At 37.5% G+C, this 23,312-nt stretch overlaps 1 protein-coding gene across 1 annotated transcript in view; it reads right to left on the bottom strand.

Annotated features, from left to right (window-relative positions):
• Positions 1–23,312, bottom strand: part of MSRB3 (methionine sulfoxide reductase B3) — a 162,353-nt gene that overhangs the window by 99,834 nt on the left and 39,207 nt on the right. The window contains exons 3-4 of the mRNA XM_039234285.1: positions 15,428–15,536; positions 13,723–13,800 (exon numbers count right to left, since the gene is read on the bottom strand). Of these exons, the coding sequence (XP_039090216.1) occupies positions 13,723–13,800; positions 15,428–15,536 (187 nt within the window). The remainder of the gene's footprint in view (positions 1–13,722; positions 13,801–15,427; positions 15,537–23,312) is intronic.

The raw sequence follows: 23,312 nt of genomic DNA, 5'->3' as shown, positions 1-23,312 counted from the left end.
AAATACATTGTTCAATGTTTATAACACATCAAGTAAAGATAAAACAATATTAAATATATTTCTTTATTATCCCCCCAAAATACATGTTCATCTTTAAAACAAAAGGACAGATAAGAAAAAAAATTACCTATAATCTAACAACCCAGAAATAACTGCTATTGACATGGTACATAACCTTATTCTAAAGTGTTTTATATTCATATATTTATAGATATTTGTATTTTATAAATATGTATTTAAAATATAAATATCACATGTAACTATTATTCTGTAAACTCTTAATTTGTTTTTAATTTTAAATTTCTTTCCAGACCATTAAACATTCTTTGGCAAGATTATTTGAAATGCCATATACATTTTCACGAGTAATTCATTTAGCTGGATATTCAAATTAATTTTTGCTCTCATAAATAGTGATTAAAGACATTCTTGTAGCTTTATTTTAATGCATTAACATGATCTTTAGCATAAATTGCTAGCAGCGTCTTTGCTAGATTACTTCCATGCAGAATTCTAAGACTTTTGGCATAACTCATTAAGTTATTGTCCAGAAAGTTGCTACCAATTACTACCAATTCACACTCCACCCAGCAGTATTTTATAGTGCTAATTTCCCAGACCTTGACCGACACACTGAATTTGATGATATTACGAGTAAAAACTATCCCTTCTTGTACTTTTTTATCCTTTTTTTCTTTTTATAAAGAGAGAGTGTGAGCAGCGGAGAGGAGTGGGGGGAGGGGAGAAAGAGGGGGGGGAGAGAGAGGGGGAGAGAGAGAGAGAGAGAGAGAGAGATCTTGGAGCCTGACATGGGGCTCAATCCCATGACCCTGGGATAATGACGAGCTGAAATCAAGAGTCAGAGGCTCAAACAACTAAGCTACGCAGGTGCCCCTTCATTTTTTTTTTTTTTTATTCTAAGAGGTGGAAGATTTTCCATCTTCTACTCATTTCCTAATGCTTGTCTTTCTCAATTGATTTGAATACTACTCTTCTGTCTCTTACATGAGTTGCAAATATTCCTCTCAGGTGGTTTGCTTGCCAGTTTTTTTCAAGTGTTTTTGAGCTACAGAAATGTAAAATATTTAGGTAGTCCAAACTATACATTTTTTCATTTCTGCCTTGGGAATCTTGTTTAGAAAGGCTTACCTCACCCCAATGTTATACAAAATTACCTTTATATTTTCCCCCTAGGACTTGTATAGGCTTATTGTTAATATTTTAAATTTTTATTTAACCCAGATTTTTATTGGGGTATAAGATACTGGGTTGTAAAATATTGAGTGTGGGATCTAAATTTATTTTTTAAATATTTAGCTGGTTACCCCAATACCACTTATGGTATTTCATTGATTTGATTGGGTGCTTTTTACAGCTGGCATGTTACCATTGCTGAAACCTAGATGTGTCTATGATCAGTAAGTAGCATTTCACAATTTAAATGGCAGGTTTTTTTCCTTAGTGTTACTTGAATAATAATTCCTCCAATCAATGGCTTCTTAGATTTGATGAAAACACAATACTTACTTCTATTCCTATTTCACTAAGGTTGTTTTTTTTTTTTTTAATTAAAGAATATACTTTAAATTTTTATAAAACCTCTTCTGGGCACAATTAAAATGATCATAGTTTTTCCTAAGGTGTTCCAATATTGAATTATCCATACATTCCTGAAATAAATCTTACCTTGTCATGGCATATTACTCATTCAACACATGGCTACATTCCTTTTACTAGTATCTTATTTAAAATCCTTACATCTGGGTCCCACTCCCTCCCCAAGGTGGCTCAGTCAGTTGGGCATCTGACTTTGATTTCAGCTCAGGTCATGATCCCAGGGTTGTGGAACTGAGCCTCAGATTCTCTCTCTCCCTCAGCCCCTCTCTCCTGCTCACACACACACTCTCTCTCTAAAAAAAATTAAATAAAATTAGTAAATAAAATTCTTATAACTATTTTCATAATTCAGATTGGTCTATAGATTATCCTTGGAATATCTTTGTCAGGTCTTGGTTTTTGGAGCATTTTACATTGGTCAAAGAAGTTGGTAAGCTTTCATCTGTTTTCTGCAATTAACAGTGTATAATAGCATAGAAATAATGTTTTTTCCTCTTTCTGTAAAAGACTAAGCTGGTTTGAGGTAATTCTCAATTTTTTCTACAGTTACGGGTCAATTCAAGTATTATAACTTTCCTATAGTAAAATTTTGTATCTCATTTACTTTTTAAAAAATTACACTGCGATTTTTAATTAGAAGAGGAATACATAACAGATTACATTATTTTTTTTTTTTCATATCTTTGGTTTTATCCGATTCTCATTTCTAGTATTTGGGACCTATGTTCTTTTCTTTCTCCCTCCCTTTCTTGATTGGGACTGACAGAAATGGTCAACTTGATTGGTCTTTTTGAAGATCAGCCCCTTGGTTTTATATAACAGTTCTGTTTTTTTCAAGTTAACTTATCTGAGTGCTTTTAAAATCTTCTTCTTGCCTTTGATTTTCATCTGATTTGCTGTGATGTACTCAGACGCGGGGTTTTATTTATTTGTTTGTCTTTTGGGTTCTTTGGTATTCACCCAGTTTCAGACTTACGGCATTTCTTAAATCTTGACTTGAGGTGTTTTTGTTTTTTTTTTTCTCTGTTTGGGAAAATTCTTGGCTATTATCTTTTCAAATACTGCTTCTTTCCCATTACCTCTTTCTTCCTTTTCTATGGGTGTAGTATGTTATTCCTGAAACTGTAATTCTTATATTAGTTTCTCAATAACTTTTCAATTTTGTTTTAGCTCCCTTAGCTTCAGTCTGAATATTTTCTACTTACCTGTTTTTCTGTTCACTGATCCTGCTTTGTCTATGTCCAATATGCTGTTAAATTCATCTCTTCTGTTTATAGTTCAGTTATGGTATTTTTCAGCCCTAAAACTATTTTATTATTACAGTAGATTCTACTTCTCTAGTGAAATTCTCCATTTTGCATTTATTTTTTTGAATATATTTACCAGAATTATTTTAAAGTCTGTGTCTGATGGTTTAAATATCTGGATATCTGGGCCATCTGTAGACCTGTTTCTTTTGTTAGTTTATTTCCCTTGGTCCCTTACTTTACTATACCTGGTAATTTAATGAATGCCAGACATTGTGTATGAAACACTGGATGCTGGATGATATAATCTTCTTTTATAGATGGTTCATCCTATCTTCTGATAGGCAGCTAGAGTGGGGAGGGGAAAGAGATTACCTTAATCTGATCATGGACTGGGCTAATTTAAGGCTGAGCTGAAGTTTTTGATGAGTTTGGCTTACTCTTGCTTTTCACCCATACATTGGTTTGCTGAAGCTTGAGAGAGCATATTGCTAAAATTTTAAGAATGTAAGAGTCAGTTGCTAAGCACAGGCATTATTAAAAATAAATTACATAAATTAACAATTAAATTATATTAAAAGCAAAGGTAATACTCTAAAACTCACCCGTTCTAATTGTTATAACGAAATTTAACTGTTGTGCTATTTATATCTGTTGTGTGTGTATACAGAAAAACTATATAATGGTGCTACTACACATCTCTTCCCAACTCCACATTCAGTGATGTCACATTTGTAGCTTGAAATATGGCCCATGGTAGAAGTATCTGCACACAGAAATCAGCAAACACTACAAATAGGAGCTTGATTTACTACTGTTCTGTTGGTTGTTAAGATCAGTTGTTCTCCAATGGAGGTGATTTTGCCCCCCAACGGGTATTTGATACTATCTGGAGAAATTTTTCTTTGTCAGCTTGTGGGGACGGGGTGGGAGGGCTTGGGAATGGGACGTGTGCTACTGGCATCTAGTGAGTCGAGGTCAGGGATGCTACTACACATCCTACGGTGTATAAGACAGCCCTCTCCAACAAAGAATTATCCAGTCCAAATGTCAATAGTGCCGAGGTTGAAATATCCAGGTCTGCTGGGATCTCTGCTTCTGAATGTCTGGAAAATCCCTGGATGGGGAAAGTGGGTACTTTATCCTAGTTTATGTTACTGTTTTTGTTGTTATTTTTCTAGCATTTTGAGTAGACTAGTTCAGTGATTTTTAATCTTTCTTATATTTAATAAAAAATATTCGACTATGAGCTTCTCTTTTGATACACCTGTGGGTAGCTGACTCTATTTTTTTTTTTTTTGTCACTTTTTGCTCTTTTTAATGTTTCCTTGTATAAGGTTCCAGCCATAGACATTTCCATCCCTCTCTTAGTTGGGACAAGTATGCCTCTGCAGTTGCAAGCAATGCTATTGTTGAAATAAGCATCCAATGAAGATTCCATGAGTGATCTGCAGAAAACACTTTAGAAAGTGTGGTAGGAGATAACAATCAGGGGAGTCTATCCCGAAGTGTCTATTTGTATTTCCCCCCATTCCAATATCAACTTGAATCATTTAACTCTGCAATTATTCTCAACTTAACTGGAAATAAACCATTTATCTAACAAAGAGTTGAGTACCAAGGATAAGCAAAGTCCTATCCCCCTGCACCGAGTGGAGATGTGGATGACAAGAATCCTAAATCATGACGTATTCTCTCACAAAGTTTATAGATCTGTTAAGAACAGACTTTCAAATAACTAATGTATTTAAACTCTCAGCTACTCATGTAAATCACATTATTTGGAGGAATTTAGAATCTATCCTAAATTTGTTTTTAATTATTTAGTAGAAACTGAAAATATTTTGGATATGGATCACTAGGTCAAACTCTATTATAAAACATGTGGTAATGTTAGAATCAAAAGCAAAGTATACTGACTTAATTTTGAGAACTTTAGATTTGCATGCTGTTTATACTTTACCATGTAAATTTACTTAAAGCTGCACCAATTTTTACAAACCTTACTTTTTATACTTGTATCTTTATATCTTTTAGAGCATGTTTATGTAATTATTTCATTTGCTACAGCAGTGCCATAAGTTAGAGAGGGTTGATATTATTCTCGCTACTTTAAGATGAGAAAAACAAGATGGAACATTGAAGTAATCTGCTTCTGGCTACACAGCAAGTCCTCACAGGAACTTCACGACACCCTCCGCTTGGTGCTCTGGATGGCATCTGCACTTGCGTTTGATAAAGTGATTTGTTACTTATCTGTGTATAAGACACATTGAAGACATGAATCTGAATGAAAATGTAAGCGGTCTCCTTGAATCAGTGAGCACGTTTTGAAAGAAGTATTCATTTATAGCAAGAGTAGCTTTGCGGATGGCCTCAGAAGTACTTGCTAAAATGTGCACATTATTTTCATAAGATGTTCTTACATAGTTTCAAAGTCTGTGAACTGTCATAATTATTCATTAATATTCTGGTTCATATGCATACAAACAAGATAATTTACAGGAATCATAGTTAGAACATTGCCTATTGTGTTTCCCAGGTTAATCTAACTATCCATTCTAATTCACTAAGAAGAACCTAAGCTAATATCTGTTTACATTAGGAAAATTAACGAAAGAACTAGGATTGTGATTTAGGTAATAAAAGGCAAGATTGCTCTGCTCCCACTTTTCTTCTTGCAAAACACAGACACACACACACATGCACCCGTACCCACTTCCAGCTACCCAGGGATTTTATGTGTAGGCATTGCTTAAAGTCTTCTTTGTGTCAGAAAATGCACCTATAATTACCTCTGCATATTGTTAAACTCTGGATCATGACTTGCTATAGTTTGCTGGTTTCTCATATGGACTTGTTCTTTCCTTTACTTTATGTACGCTTTAATGTTATTTATGCTTTTCTTTCTTGTCTTGTCTTTCTTTCCTTTTTTTTCCCCTGGTGGTTTAATCAGTCAGGCATTAGCAATGTTTTTTGCTCCCTATCTTTGCCAGTAGCTCCAGGAAGTACGTTTCTTTCAATCTAGCTGTGGTCTTGCCCTGAGCTTTCAGATGAAATGTAGATAGAAAAGTTAACTCCCTCTGTTACAGATGCTTGTCCTGTAAATCACTGTATGTGGGGACAAGACAGGAAGGGTCAATGGGATGAAAAAAGTCGATTTTACATTCTCGCCAAAATAAGATATAAGATATGTAGCTATAACACCAGTTTAAGCCACTACTCAAAAATCTAGTTCATTTCGGAATAGTTTCATTGTACTGGAAAGTTTACTTTGATTAAGGATTTAGAATGAGGTGAAGGGCAATTCAAGTCTTCTAAATTCAAGTTAAACACACTTTGTTAAAGGTTGAGAAACATTTGCTAGAATCATTTTTTATGATTTTTATGCTAGAGCAATTTCTAGCTAGAGTTCCATAAAAAGGAAAGCTAGAAGTTAAGTTCCTATTAGTCTTCCTGGTAGAATTCCACAGTGACTGGAATGGTTTATGAATAAATACTTTACGGACAGCATTTTAAAGGGTTGAGAAAATAGGATTTGAATGGAGAGTAAGAATGGAAAATGCCTCCCCTGCCTTTTACATCTCCTCCACTCACAACTACAACAATGCACACATGCGCACATATGCACCCAGGCACACAGGCAGACACAATGTTGTATCAGAAGGGGAAAAGTTTATGTTGAAAGTCTCCTTTAATGGTAAGTGGAATAGCATACATGGAATGGCATAGTTGAGTGCCATTGTGTGTGGCAGTGAACTGGAATTTCTTCAGTGAAAGGGCTTATGTTCTTAAGGACTCAAAAAACTGCTTAAATTTTTTAGTAGCCTGGAATAAATCTGTGCAGGAGGCTCATGTGAAATGTAGCAGGTGTGAATACTTTTGCAGCAGAGTTCCATTTGAAATGTAGCAACACAGCTGGGGCAGTGACTCGTCACACTAATATCTGCTGTTAACAGACAGGCTCTCTCTAATAAAGCCTGTACTTTCTCACATTATAAGGAGTTTCTTAGGCTGTTGTGATAGTAAGATATGCTCCCAAAACTTTGTCAGGCCACTTGAATTTAACATTCATTGAATATGTGCCACAGGCCTTTTCCTGTATTCAGTTCTTACACCTGTTTGGTTTCATTTTGCCCCTTTTCATAGGTAGTAAGTCTGAGGTCACACATCTGGGCTAATATTCAGTTGGTGCCACCAGTTGCTTTAGCCCATGGCTGTTCTGAATATTTGATGATAAGATAAAAACAAATACCAAGGGGCACCTGGGTGGCTCAGTCAGTTAAGCGACCGACTTTGGCTCAGATCATGATCTCACAGTTCATGAGTTCAAGCCCCTCAGCTGGTCTGTGCTGGAGACTGCTTCAGGTTCTGTCTCTCTCTCTCTCTGGGCCCCTCGCTTGCTCTTTCTCTTTCTCAAAAATAAACATTTTTAGAAAATTCAAGATAGAAGGAAAAGACATTTAAGATAGCTCATGTCAGGGCACCTCAGTGGCTCAGTTGGTTAAGCATCAACTCTTGATTTTGGCTTAGGTCATGATCTCACGGTTCATAAGATTCTCCCCCCCACCCCCCTTTCCTCCCTGCCTCTCTCTCTCTCTCTCTCTTTCTGTCTTTCTCTCTGCTCTACCTCTGCTACTGCTGTATTTCTCTCAAAATAAATAAATAACATTAAAAAAAGATAGCTATGTCAGTTGGGCTCAGTCTTCTCAGAAATGTAGAGAGAGAATTCAAAAAAGTTGAAAAACTGGAAAACAATTTTCAGAATACATTGTGAGAGAATGTAATGGGGGTGGTCAATAAGTGAAAATAAAATGACCTTCCAGTTTCAATAACCAGAATCCTGCCTGTGAATCCAGCTGCTGTTCTACCTCACAGATGTTGATGGCCTGATGGCTTTCTGGACACTGCTACATTTTCTTGTTGGGAGTCCAAGGACCTCCCCTAAAGATAATCAGTGTGAAACTGAGTCGTTACTCATGAGCCGCCATGATGGATCTATCTACCTTTGGTTCAGCCCTCCCTAGATTGGAATAGTCTTCAATTTTCAATTTAACTACTACAACAAACAGCAGATTTTTCAAGGAATTGAGGTGTGTGTGTGTGTGTGTGTTCCATTCAGTCCAGGTATGCTCAGAAAAATACCAGACTAGAGTGACCAAAATATTAAAATGCTCAGGAAAATAACCAGAGTGGTCACCACTAGAGTGATGGAAATAAGATATTAAAACTTTATTTTCCTTTAATTCTTTACCTTTCTTCTTGCCTAAAAGTTGGAGTGTTACTATTCTAAATCTACCTGTATACTGACATGTGATCTCTTCAAAGTATTTATCCTCTCTCGGTTTCTTCATCTGTAAAATGTGCTATTGTTATGAAGATTAAAAAGCTGAATTTACATAAAGCACTTACAACTATGCCTAGCATATTAAGTGCTATGTAAATGTTAGGTCTTATCATCATCATCATCATCATTCATGACCTTGTAAAAAATGAGCTGTTTATTCAGTGAGAGACGTGGTAGGTTAATGTATACGAAATATGAACAATCCGATGTGTTTCCTCCAAGTCTTGAACAAAATTATTAGGAGTTGATTACACACAGATAATGTTGAGGTTTATCAGCTAACAAGGAAAAAAAGTTCCCACTGAGGCTGTCGCACTCTTATTGCCTTCTCTTTTCACCCCCAGAAATCTATCTTGTACCCTGCTATGGCTTACTTCCCATTTTCATCATGCTACTGGCTTACTTGAGATGTCTCCATAATCTATCCAACAAAGTTCAGCCACGAATCTGATCAACAAACAAATACGTAGTGATTATTACATGCTAAGGGCGAGAGACAGAAATATGACTAAGGCCTGGCCTTGCCATGGGAGTTCCCTTACTAGTGGGCAGACAGGCATATAGACAGGCAACTGCAAAACAACATGGAAAGTACACGGATGGAGGTGGACCCAAGGTGCCGTGGGAGCAGCGATCAAGGACCCCAAAGTTCACCCTGGAAGGCTGAGTCCAGGCTTCCTAGAGAAAGAGATCCAGGGCTTACAGAGTTTAAGTAGGAATTTAAATGCCCTCTCTGGCATCCCAGAGCCTTCTTAATTGGTCCCTTCTAACCCTCCAGCCAAATCTCCCACTACTCCCAACATAACTCCCCCCCACTCCTACTGGACCAGTCTCCTAACTGTTTCCTTACCAAACCCGCTTTTGATCCTGTCTCCATGTCCTCTTCTCCCATGGCATTCTCCATCAGGCACCCTCCACCGGGACAAAACAAAACCCTGTCTGCATGGTAAAGTGTGGTTTTCCCACGTCTGTGACCAGTGGTCCTACTCTGGTGCAGCCTCATACCCCCTCTCACACAGGAACGCATTTCTAACACACGTCCAGAGAGACGGCGGCATTACTCTTCCATATTTTATCCCTGTTTATTCTCTTTTTCTTATCACTCCAACAAAACCAGGAGTACCTTAAGTATGAAAATAGTTCATAAATTTATTTTATTTGTTCCACAACACCTGGCAGAGTGTCAGCCTAAGCAAAATATAAGTGGTCAAAAATCCACTCTGAATCACATTATTTCATCAATGCCTTCTCTGCTTTATCTGATGTGCAATAAATCCATTTTATGAAATTTTAGAAGTTCAAACAACCGAGGAGGGAACATTCTTACTTCCGTCAGCTAATTTACTAACTGAAACCGAGGAGTACTACATGAGAAATAAACTAGGTTGGTAGAATTTGTGTGTGTGAAGAAAATGTGAGCCATGGAAGAAATGACGCATTTGGTTTATAAGCAGTCTGTGAATAAGGTTCTTGTACTTGCTAAGCAGTAAGAAAGCAGTATATTGTTGAAAGGGAGAGTATTCAGGGTAGAGTACAAGTTTGAAAACAATATGAGAATAATTGAATGGCCTTTTTTGTAAGGAGGTATTAGGTACACTGGTATCAGTCGCGTGCGAGGAAAGGATTACACACATATGTGAATGTGCATGCACATCCACACACTAAGAATACTGATAGCAGAAATGGCAACCAGGAAAACAATCTGTTCATACCGCTAATGATTAGGCATTTTCAAATTCAGCACTTCTTTTTATTTTATCTTGTTTTTTTATCTGTTTCCCTCACACTATTATTTCTCACATTGTTACTTTATTTGGTCTGTTCTGCCCCATCTTCTTCCCATACTCCTTGCTCTCTAACAAACAAAAACACCACATGCTTTCTCACTCACACACCTCAATCGTTCCCTGCACTTTGCGTTCAAAGTATGAAACCAACGACCTCAAGAAGCTGTCTGATGGTGATACCATTAATTCACTAAACCAGTGAGTGGCCTTCAAACTTTTGCTCATGAAACCTAAAAGAATTTTGGGAAAACATATATATTTTGGGATGTGTGTGTGTGTGTGTGTGTTACATATATATATACATACATATGTATATATAATTCAGGAATTATAGTTACAAGTATATTTATATATACATAAAATTCAGGAATACATGTACACATATATTTATATATACATTCTGTGCTTTTCATCAATTTATTGCCTCTCTGTCCTCTAGACTTAGCTACTCTGCTAAAACGGAGCCGGGACCTTTAAATACTGTTTTCTTTGTTGGCTAACATGATATTAAACATTGTTAGCAGAGGGCACAGAAAAAAGACTGCAGAAGAACAAGGTGTGGCTGTCCTAGGTTCGGGACGCTTGCTCGACAGGCTTCTGTGGAGCGTGTGGCTTCTCCACCCGCTGGCGTCTGCAGTGCCGCAGCTTCTCTTCTAGGCCCTTGCTACACAGGGGGCTCCTCCAAATCCAGGCTGCCGCCATCCGAGTGGCTCCTCCAGCCCCCGGCCCCTAACACAGACGGCTTCCCCGGCACCGGGCCTTTGCAGCACGCACCACTGCTCCGGTGTCAGGCTCTCCTACAGCACGGGTGGCCTCTCTGGTGCCAGACGTCAGCAACACCTGGCAGCCAGCAGCCTCCCCCGGCACCCCAACCCAGGTACTTTTGTAGTGGAGTAGGTACTCCACAGTGAGACACCCCCCTGTAAACAGTTTTCCCCAGCACTTCGGAGGGTAGATTTCCAGCAAATGCCAGAAGGTGGATTTCCAGAAAGTTGCACAGTGATGGCACTGCAGTGATTTCTCTGCTATTTAGCGAGGTACAGCCATGCCCTCTCCAATAAGACCCAGACCTCAGCCCCTGGGAGAGGCGTGTGGGGAGTGTGGCACTCGGGGGTGGGGGTGGGGGGGTTCCCTGGGCCCTATCTCAGCCCTAGTGGTCATGATTGCTTCTTATATTTGTGAGTTCTGTATTCTTTAGAATTTCTATTTACTCTCCACCAGCCAATCCCTCATTACCACCATCTTCTGTTAGAGGGAGTCATTCTTTAAATTATACTTTCCTGTTCAAATTACTGTGTGGTTTACGGACACATACTCCCTTATATATTTTAAAGTAACCGCTAACATTTTTTATCAAAATTTAAATAATTGAAAAAATAAGTGACTTTTCTGGTGTTCTGTAAATAGATTACATGCTTAAAATACATTTTTGTCAAAACCTTAAAAAGCTACATATTTAGGTCATTTAGTAAGTGGAGAAGTCCACCATAGAACCTCATTTGCAAAAGGAGTTCTCTCTCTCATATCTATCAATCAAATCAAACTATCAAAAAACAAGAGTTTCATTTTTAAAACTTAAAGAAATATGTGGATATGTATTCTCATGACAACCATGTCCCTTAAGGAGATGGGTAGGAAATGAATAGATAGATGCCAGACAAGATGGAGACAGAGATAAGCAGAGAGCAGTCTCACCAAGATGAAATATTATTTCAATATTTTAAATCAGTTCAATATTTTTCAGTATTTTTTTGGCCTTGCTTTCACGGGTTTCCCCTTCAAAGTAACACATTCTTGAACTGTCATTTTGCCTGACGCCTTAGAGATGCTATCCCAGGACAATAAACCATAGTAAAATTTGGGATGGGTGAAAGGTATGACATCTGTAAAATGGGAGAAGGGGATTATGATAGAGGAGATAGGAAGAAAGAGGCGGCCGACCACAGTCTCTCTCAAGCACATTGGTCTGAGGGAAGCCTACACACAGAGGTTGAGGACCAGAAAATTGATTCCCTCAAAACTGTGCATGCCCTGTGGCCCCTGGAAAGTCCTGGTGGACACCTTGCTGCCTGCAGTATGAAGCAGCATGAGGCCAATGAACTGATGCATTCTATAATGAAGGCTAAAGCATTCCACCCCCACCCCCACCCCCGCTAAAATTGACAAGATGAGGAGAAGCACACAATTTAAAAATAGGGGGAGGGAGAAATAGAATAAAAATATTAAACCCTATTCCTTAGAAACTTAGAAAAATAAAAGCTTTCCTACAAGAATGCTAAAGGAAATAGACATAATATCATATCAAACGAGAAACTCCCTGAATCTCACTAGTACCTATGTTTAAATAAAGGTTTGCAGGATTTGTGACTCAAAATCTCACATGGGTTAAATCCTTCATTTATAGTGGTTCTGTTTCTTATTTAAAACAGTAAGCTTTCCTTAGATCCACTACTTTACTGAATCACATGATAGAGAAAGAGATGGAGAATCTTAAACAAAGGCAAAGGGGATGTGGCCAATTTTTACCATTTGGGATATTAACAAGTTTAACATGGCTCAGCAACTATCTTAAGTGTTATATCAACTATTATGACACAAGCTAAAGGTGTTGAAATATAAAGATGTGTGTTTTCTGAGAGGAAGGAAATGGGTGACAATTTGAAGGGGTAGTTTTTTTTAACATGAAGAATAAATACATAAGAATTCAGAACAGATTCTCCACCAACACTAATGTGCAATAAGGTTTATGCAAGTTAAGAAAGGTTTTAAACTTTTAAAAAAAATCTTAAGGAAACTACTGTTTCCTGTTATTTCTGGAAAATCTGTAAATGCGAGTGCTTTAAAAGGGAAACATTTATGGAGAGATATTAAGTATGGTTTACATGCTACACATATCAGATTCTTGTTTGTTCATTTCCCCTAAGAAATGTGTAATTCAGCTTTAAATAAATGACATTTACCCTCAATTCAGGTTTCTGTCTTTTCATTCCCCTAAATCAGCATCCCCAATGGGAAGTACAGGGCTTCTAGGATTTTCTACACCTAGATAAATAAATTTTGGTGAGCATTTTCCTTTCTCGAATAAGATCCATCACCTCCAGGATACGCTGTCTGAATGAACTATTTTGGTGAAAAAGCCTACACATTGCTTGTTTCATAGTAAAGTGCTGGGAATCCTTAAAATAAAGAATGTGGATCAATGCAAAGCCTATTAAACTCACATTACATTTTGTTTACATATGTATAACTATCTGTTATGATTCCCATGTTACTTTCCATATGGGTACTGCACTTCATTGCAGGAGTGTGAGTAATCGACTCAGTGGATATCACTCAGTCTGAAGACTACAGCCCAATCGATAAATTCAGGGCCATCACTTGATAACAGAAAAATCAACAATCACATACGCGTTTCTATGCCCACCAAAGTCTCTTTCACAGCCCTTGTGAGCACCATGGTTAATTGTGATGGACAAGTTAACACTGTATTTTAAAGGTCCAAACAGTGCAAAGTCAGCCAGTCCACCAAACTGGTAATTTATTATGAAAGTCAGTAATTACTCTTGTGGGGAGAAAATAGAAAGAAAAGAAACAAGGACATTGAGTAGTCTAAAGATTCTTTTCTTTTTTTAGCAGTACTATAAAGATTTTAATGTGAATGAGTAATAACCAGTGTGTTCCCATCTGTGAAGTGTCCCTATCCACAGGTTTTTAACGTACTTACTTGAACAATGGAGTTCCACAAACGACACATTTATATATTCCAGGATCTTTGTGATGTGTATATTCTCCTTCAAAGGCACTGATAAACAATAAACAGGGCATTAAAAGATGAAACAAAGTTAGCATTATTTCTTACAGAATGTATTTGCTTAAAATATGTTTCTCTAATAAATCTCTCAAGGGCTTTGTGTCCTAAAATGCGAACAGACCAAACATGGAAATCTGAACATTACTGATATATTTCAAATCTATATAATAAATGTGCATATAACTACTCCAAACTAAATAAAGTTAAATAAAAAAAAAAACTCAAGCCATCTAGTTATGTAATGCTTAGAAAACATTTTTGCTATTTAAAAAAAAAAAAACAGCTTGTAGTTCAGATTCACAGAAAAAAAAAAACACCTTACTACACAAGATTTCTGACTACTCTACAGTGTCCAAAGTGTATACTCCCAAATGCAGAAGAGTCCAATACTTCAAGTGGAAGGAGTCTTATTCTTTGGTCTGAAAAGGAATATTGTAGCTTTAAGGGAATATTTTTCTAAGTTAACAATCTTAAAGGCTAGGAGGTCATTCCGCTAATGCAAATCAGCTGTGCTAGCCCAACAAAAAGTCTATGTGCTCTGCAGCTTGTTTTTATTATCCTTTCACCCTCTTTATGAGGTCCAATTTTTTTATAAACAGAATTTTAAAGAATGACCTAATCTCTAGTTGTTTGTGTGCATTCAATCATTTTGCGAGTCATGTACACAACCGGACGGGTAGAGGTTCTCCTGGGCTGAGCCCGGAGCCCACCACCAGCTCGTTGTGTGGTGAGGGTAGACTCTGTCAGAGATTGAACATTTGGCAAATTCAGTAAACAGTATATACTGTGACAGGAAGAGAGCGTTGCCTATTAACGAGGACCCCATGTGTGGTAAAGAGCTCTTTCGGTTCATGAATGAAAACAAGAAGTTACATCATTAATAAATTTGGATCAGAGGTAAGTTACGGCCTTATGCCAGCCTCCATGGTATAAATTAAACAACAAAATGGCTGGACCTTGGCAAGTTACCTTTGAGCTGGAATCAGCTGAGAGAGACTTTATTCACTAAAAACGTCTTGGAAGCGAACAAACTCTTTTTTCAGGACTTGGGGCGAACTTCCAAGGACCAAAGCCATGTGAGGGCAGTTATTGAAAATTTTTGACATTCCAACCACAAATGAGCCAATAAATACTTTCTCCACATGTGCTTCAAAAAGAAATTGGAGTGGGGTAGAAAGGAACTAAATTATGCTACCTTCTTTTTGCAGCCAAAACGTCTATACTTACAATGGCCACCTTCAAAATTTCAGCATCCTGGCACAGTGCCATGTCCCTCATGGTTTTGCTTACTGTGATGTCTTCCCAAAAAATGTACCTAAATCGCTATTACTTCCACACATTTTGTAGTAAACTAAAAACAGGCCCTTAATAAAAGCCTTGTGGCTTTACATAAGATACAGTGTTCATTAAATGGGGGAAAGAATAAATAAAACTTAGTCTTAACCTAAACAATACCATTTTCAACCTTTTCAAGGATACCGATTTGTAGATTTTAGCAAATAAGTGTAGCATTCTTTAAATGAAATGGCAAGGAACAGGATTCAACGTGAGGTGGGGGGGGGGAGGGGTGAAGAAAACTAGCTCTTACTTAATGACCTTTTCTTATAGCTCATCTTACCTTTCGGTCCCTTTCTCCTGAGTGACATGGTACTGCAGGGGGGTTAGCCGCTTCCTTAGTTCCTGCTGGGAAAAGACCACCTTACAGTTCTTTTTATCCCTACATGACCCTGGAAAAAGAGAGGATATGGGAGAAGGCGTCTTTTTAGCTTGGACCCTGAATCCTTGCTTTGGCTGGCCGCCACAGCCCAGCTTTCACAGTCCCTGGTCAACCACCAGGCCAGCCCCTAGCACACCAAACTTCCTTGAACTGACTGCTGACTATTTCTCTCAGTTTAAAGAGAATCTTTCTCAAGATTCAGGGGATTCCAGTGGAGCACTGACAAGGTGCTAGAGCCAAAGACACTAGCATGCAAGAGGAACAACTCCTGGAACATTCACAAAGATGGTGGCGCATCCTTTGCATCTCCTAAAACCATGACCTTCTTTTTTCAAAAAAAATTCAAGAAGCATTATTCCATTTATAAGCATTTACACCGTATATATATAAGATGATGGGCATAGTATGTTAAATAATAACTCCCCATTCAATAATTTTGCGACTCAGTAGAATAGCTTGAAGCTGCCATTTAATTTCCATTCTGGGTGATTTAAATACCATCCAAATTTTTTTAAACCCTAAAGATGCATCTTTCCCATAACTAGGAATTGCTGCTCTCTGTGATTCTGTCAGACACTGCACTAGGTTCTGTGGAGCCCTGAAAAACGAATGTCTTTTAAAGACTGTATCTTGCCATGTTAAGCAGGCAGCAAGACAATTTTAATAGACTCCAGAAGAAGGCATTTACACTAATGTAGATTCAATAAGCTCCAAAGAAAAGGTGAGAAAAATAGGGAGGGGGGGAAAAAGACAAAGAGAAAAAGAAAAGGGAATGTGATTTTATTTAGAGACCTACATCTTCCTTTGGCAAAGCGTATCTTGGAAGACTTCACTGACTGAGTGTATTTGGATGGTGAAATATTTTTAATGTGATTCTAATAACAATGGCATCTTTTGTTTCAACCTATGCAGACTGCAGCAAAATGTTCAGACAACACCTGTTTATATGTAGTATTTTATTTTGCCTACACAAATGATTGGAAAAGAAATATAACTCCGAGACAGGGCAACCCTTGCTCGCTGCAGTAAAATTGCTTTTTTTTTCCCCCTTTGCCATCCATCACAGTGGGAAAGAGGGCCCCATGTGCAAAAATTTCTTACCACGTTTTGAAATTACTAAAAGAGAGTTTGCTTCGTTCCCTGAACACTAAACTCAACTTCCTCTGAAATCAAAAGAATTATGATTCAGAATAGAAATGTTTTCTCCTTCTTTTACTTGTAAGCCCCCTGATGTCATAGTATGTGAGATCACTGAAATTAAACCAGGAGAAAAGGGACTAACCAGTTACCCTGACTGCGGGATGGAAAGGGCATATCAGCTTCCAGGATCAGGGCCACCAAGATAGAGTGGTTGATTCTCTGTAAGAAAATACAGAGGCTGGAAGAGGGCTAAGCAGGGCCACGCAGAGCGCACCTTGGAACAGGCCTGTGGGTTGTCAAAGAGCGCCTCTCCTGACCTTCCACGGAGCATGCTGGCCCTGCTCTGGCCTGGAAAGATCCACAAGAACAGTTGGCATACCATTAATGGCGTGCTGGTCTCTCATCTCAGGGGAACCCATATTATACTAGGCTTTCTCTGAACACCTATTACTTACATAGTATTTTCCAAGGGGTAGATGAGGAGTGTTCGTCCTGTCAGAACAAGCCACCGGAGAGCCTGAATGCTGAGCTGCTCTTTGTTACGTAGCAGTTGACAGGGGGGTGGGGGGGACACAGCTGGGTTTCTGCTCCATTCACTCCAGACTTCATAAAATTATTTTTTGTGTGTATTTCTTTATCAGTTGGAAGGGTTGCATCTTTGTGGATTTTGTCCCCCAAAATTCACTAACTGCACGTCTAACATGACAGAATCTATTGGTTAAAAGCATTCTGTCCAATGGCATGGATAATTAAAATCTATACAATTAGAATTAAACAATTCTGTCCAAAAATTTTTTTTTAATATACATTCATTCATACAAAAAGACCAATTGTGTTCCCAAAGTTGAGAGAACTAAGCTACCCATCTGTATGTCATTTAGTACAAGAGAAGCAAACTGCAGGTTTAAATTACATGGTATTGGATTGCAATTTCCTAACATTGGATGCTTTTCTGCTTTTTTACCTTGAGTCATTTACTAAGGAGTGTTCATAAAAAGTAGCTTAAAGCACAGATGCTTGCAAATCGTTTAGGCAAAGATGTTTCTCTCTTTTTCTTTCTCCCTCTCTTAAAACTCTCTCTTTTCTGAAGAAAGAGAATAAAATTGTTGGTCAGTATTGACGAACCGTGTCAAGTATTTGTACAGAGAGAAAAGGTAAAATTGAAAACATCTGATTGAAGTAAATAATACAAACATAAAAGCTCTACTCGTGAATGAAGGGTATTGAGGAGACTTTATTTCATAGATTAGAAATTACTTTTGATCTAAACATTCTTAAAAACAGATTGTTTTCCACGATGAACCTTCTCATTAACTGTGCTACAGAGACCTCGGTTTAATGACCAGCTCTGAAAGGGTGCTGCTGTGCTCTTTTGTCAGACCCCATCTGATTTGGGAGGGGGATAAAGATTTCATTCCAGCTTTCTTTGTTTGTCTTTCAAGAACCACTAAAGCAGCATTCACACAAATTTTGTAGGAATGTGCCCTATGTCATAGCCTACAAATTATTTGGTTTTGGTGCACTTAAAGGTCATCTTCCAAATTAGCAAAATTTTCCTATATCCTGGCTTTTCAACCTTAAATATAAATATTGTTTCCTAACTGTAAGTGAGGGGTTTTTTTTCGTTAGGAAATGCTAGTGCTTATTTAAAGTTGTCAAACTTTGTACGTTTTCATTCTTTGGCCGTACCATGTTCTCAAAATAATTAGGCTTTTAAAGTGTACCTAATAGCAGAAGGAAGGATATGTAGACTAGAAACAGCAATTGTGATTTTATATTAAACAACCCAGTGAGCAGTTAGTCAGACTTTAATAAATTTCTTGCCACACAGTTTAATAATACACTTCCTGGACAATTGAAAACTCTACAATTACATTAGTTCTTCTAGCATCATAACCTAAAACTGACATATATAAATACAGAAAGGCTTCTCTTTTGTCTCTCATTTCCCTTCTCCCTCTCAGACTCACTTCCCTAAAGTCATATGGTGCCACTGTTAATTTTGAAGAAATCATTTCATTTTGAAATTCTAGAATAATTCATTGGATGGTTTCCCTTTACTATCTTCACTTAGGAACTGTAATTTTCTTATTACACAGGGTAATTTAACATTAGTATTATATGACATCTGTTCAATGACCTCCAAATTGGCTTAGAAGTATGCTAGGGAAAGATTTTTCCTTTATTTAAATGTTTAATACACTACTTCGAAGGCACAAGTGACGTGTGTATATATGTGCAACACGAAGCATATTTGAGGGGGTGACACTGCTATTTTGGTATCTACTCATCACACCCTTCCCTACAGAGCAACTTTGGTATAGAGAAGATCCATCCTGAACCCCACTCAAGGGTATTTATTTGTTGAAAGATGCCCAAATTCTCTTTTTATATTGACGCTTGTTCCATTGAGGCTTGCTACTATGATCTTGAAGCTCTAATGGAAAGCTCTTGCTCTAAGTAGAAACAGACTTACAGCAAAAAACACATTCTGGCTCTGCCTGCTTCCCAGTCCTGTGACCTTAGGCAAGTAAGTCTCTTGTCCATGTACTGACACCCTCACAGGCCTGCTGTAAGGATCACAGCAATTATCACTTAGCAAACACTTTCTGAATAAATGCAGTATCACATTATCATTCTGATTACAGTAATTCTGAAGTTAAAAACGTATTTTGAAAGGTAGCCAGGTCAAGTATTTCAGTGTGCTGCAATATCTTATTGATGATTATTTTTATAATAATTCTCTCAGAACAGTATTTTTCTAACAAATTGACTTCAAGAATGATTAAAATAAGAATGAAAAGAAAACTAAAATTTGAGTATTTACTCTGTGCCAGGCACATTTCTAGGCATTTTTATGTAACCACATTTAATCCTCTCAAAAATTCAAGGATATAGATACTATGCCCGTTCTACAGATATTAAAACTGAGGCTCAGAGAGGTTGTAAAATAACTTAGTAAGGACAAACAGAAAACAGAACTAGCAAGTCAAACCAGGGCTCTCTGACAGCAAAGTCCAAAGTCATTATATTTCCTGTGAGGAAAAATTATGCTACAACTTTCTTCTTTCTTCTTAAATTATGCAATAACTTTTTAGCTCCAGAACTATCACTAACAAGTAATAGAGGAGAAAAGTAATAACTGCCTCAGTACATCCAGAAAAATAAATACATTTGTCTGCTAGCCCATGTCTGTTTTCCCTGTGTTCATTCCTTCAACATAGGGTCATTGACAAGGTTCAAATGGGATTCTCACAAAGTCTATAAAATGCTGAAGGCTTTTTAACTTCAGTAAATCAGATCTGTTACTTAAGTCTTAGAACACTTTTAAGTCATAAATCTTACATTCAGTGTGAAAACTCAAAACAAAACAAGACCCAAAGATCCCATAACTTTAATTTTGGTTCTAGGATCAGAAAAAATGAAGCTATTAAATATTTTCCCAAGATAATAAATAAATAAAAGATGACAAGACCATCTTGTTTTGCTTTGACTTTGCCGAGTTTAAACAGTAAAATTCATGTTAAAATGGCTTGCTACTATATTTCAAAGTGGTATACCTTAATTTTCATTATGACTTTCAATTTTTTCTTGGTTATTAGTCTGTCATATTGGAAAGCTGAACACTATCCAGATATGATAGTGTTAGAAATTTCTAAATTAAGTGGGCATTTATAAAAGCCAAATCTAGTCCATTTTTAGAAGAGAATGTATTTCATGAACCCCCTATACCTATTTGTTTGTTTGTTTTACTTTCCAGCAATCAATAAAGGAAACGTCAAGCACAGGGAAGAAAAGCTTTCCTCTTTGTGGAAGCATGCCTAATTCTGATTCTTCTCCCCCAGGAGATGTACACAAGAAAAATAGTCCCAAGATTAACCTGCAGTCATGACAGTTTTGCTTCAGTCCTGTGGCTTCCATGAAACAAGGGTGGCAGATCTTACTTACAGGGACACTGATCCAGCATTTTTCTTTCTGTTTTTTAAAGTCATCAAAAGGGTTGATGTGCCAGGTACTGTGCTAAGTAAAATATATTCAATCGTTCCCTCAATACTTATTGAGCACCTAATACATGCCGGCATTATTCTAAATACTTAGGATATACCAGTGAACAAAATAGAGACCCTGCTCTCATGAAGCTCTCAGGAAAGCAGCAGGAATAGGTAGGGGAAGACAGAGAAAAACACAATGAAAGCAAGCAAGTACATGGGATAGCTTAGTAGGTGGTATAAGTACACAGGAACGAAAAAAGCTAAACTGAGCAGAGCAAAGACTGGGAATACTAGAAGGGCTATAACTTTAAATATAGTGGTCAAGGCAGGCCTCACTGAGAAGATGACATTTGAGCAAAGCCCTGAAGGTAGAGAGGAAGTTGGTTGTACGGGTATCAGAGGGAAGTGCTTTCTGAACACATGGGGGACGTGCCCAATGCAGAGATGGATACACTAAATTCATGCTCCAGTGCTAGAGACAAAGACAGGGAACAACAACATACAGGGCAAAACCTGAATGTAAATGGAGCAGAAAGCAACAATTTAAACATACGAAGAATACGTTTTTAAACCAGGAAATTTACAATTATGTATCTTAGTCCAGACGCTGTCTGGCATTACTTCTGACTCCCAAGAGAAAAATGTTAGTGAATATCCTTTTTAGCAAAGTGCTATCCTCAAAATAGCTCTCGGAGAGTATCTGTCTGGCTGAACTTTGAACCCAGCATCAGAGTGCAGTCTCTGCTAATTTGCTCTGTGTAATTAATGTCATCCCTTTCAGACTATAGACTGTCATTCCAACCTGGAGTCATGTGTAAGAGGATACTCAATAGATGTTTTTCAGTGATAAATTTTTGATGGACCCAGAGAGCAAAATCTTATGGCCAAATGATGATGCTTCTGCCCTTCTGGAACACCCAGTCACTCTCCTCTTCAGAGTGCTCTTGTAGGGGATGTCAGGGAATATCCATAACTAAAAAGAGTATAAAATTTGTACCTCAGCTTGGTTTCCATTTTTTAATAACATGCTTAACTTTTACATTTAGAATCAGTTCAATTTCATCTATCCTCCAAGTCCTAGATATAACACAAAGAAAATAAAATTCCAGGTCTCAGGAGTCAGAAAGCAAGACAATAGTTTCTTCTTAAGTCAAAGATTTTTTTCTTTATCTATATGTGAGAAAAATCATATCTTTGTCATAGAAATTATCACATTTCATGCCTTCTCACTGTTTTTCTATTACTTTGCATAAGACAGTTCTACAGATCAGTTTCGGTTATATTCTACTGATGCATGCCCAGAGTTCTAATTAACATCAATGGACATCATAAGCATGCCAAAGCAATATGCCATTTTAACCTTCTTGAATTAAACAAGGCCATATGTTTCAGTGGGGCATAGTTAAGTGATAAAATTAGTCTTCTGGCTTCCATACTAAAGGTTTGAATAGATAAACTGAGAATATACTTTCAAGCAAGTTTTCCTTCCAAGTCTACATAGCCTAATAAATTAATCCCTACTCTGGAAACTCCTTTCCTCTGGATACCCTCAGTACTAGTGCATTTACTCTGCGAGGTGCTATTTACATAAGCTAAGACAGCATTTTACAGTTATTCTCAAAATGTCTTCAGGTGTTCCTGCTTTATTTTCCCAGATTATAAATTCTTTGACAATATAAATTGTTTAACCTCATATGAATTCATACTTCCTACAACTACTTACTAAAAATCTACAGTGAATCAAGCACTAAGGTGCTGGAAAGTTAAACATGAGTAAGTCAAGGTTCTTGTCCTAGGAGAGCACCCATTCTAGCACAAAAGATAAAAAAATCAATACAATGTACAGTCATACAGTGAAAAATGTGTGCAAAATACTGTGCATGGAGAATTGACAAAGAAGACATTAATACTCTTAAACTTTGCCCATCTAGATTAGCTAGGTCCAATTGTAACTAGGATATGTATAACTCACATAATTTGTAGAAACAGCATCTAAGGATCAGAGGGCCAGGGGAGATTCAAATAGGAGACAAACCTCCATCTAGACAAGCTGAGATGTATGATGATCAAATATGTTCCATGTCAAGATGGTAGGTATCCTGCCCTGATGAAAGGAATGCAGAGAGTCTTTCATGTACGTGATATCGGCCTACTTTCCAAAGTAAAAACAGCCAGGATAAAGTTGTAGATTTAGATTTGGAAGGGGAGAAATTGGAGAGCTAAGAAATAGGGCAGTTTTAATATTAAGGGGAGCATGTGCAACCATTTCCTCACTGGAAGTCATTGGGAGTAAATTTAGTTCCCACAACTTCCAAAGCCTATTAATATGGTTTAAAATTCTAGCATTTAGGGTACCTGGGTGGCTCAGTCGGTTAAGCGCTGACTTCAGCTCAGGCCACGATTTCATTCAGCTTGAACAGTTCATGAGTTCGAGCCCCATGTCAGGCTCTGTGCTGACAGCTCAGAGCCTGGAGCCTGCTTCCAATTCTGTGTCTCCCTCTCTCTCCGACCCTCCTCTGCTCATGCTCTGTTTCTGTCTCAATAATAAATAAAAAACAAATATAATCTTTTTATAATAAATAAAATTCTAGTTTTTAATAGTAAGGTCTCATATGTGGAGATATGTGACTTTCTTGAGAGGAGACAGGGAGAGT

The sequence above is a fragment of the Hyaena hyaena genome, unplaced genomic scaffold, assembly GCF_003009895.1.
Source record: "Hyaena hyaena isolate Hyena2069 unplaced genomic scaffold, ASM300989v1 scaffold_87, whole genome shotgun sequence".
NCBI classification, from domain to species: domain Eukaryota; kingdom Metazoa; phylum Chordata; class Mammalia; order Carnivora; family Hyaenidae; genus Hyaena; species Hyaena hyaena.
The sequence above is the reverse complement of the archived record's forward strand: the minus strand, read 5'-3'. Positions and strand labels throughout refer to the sequence as shown.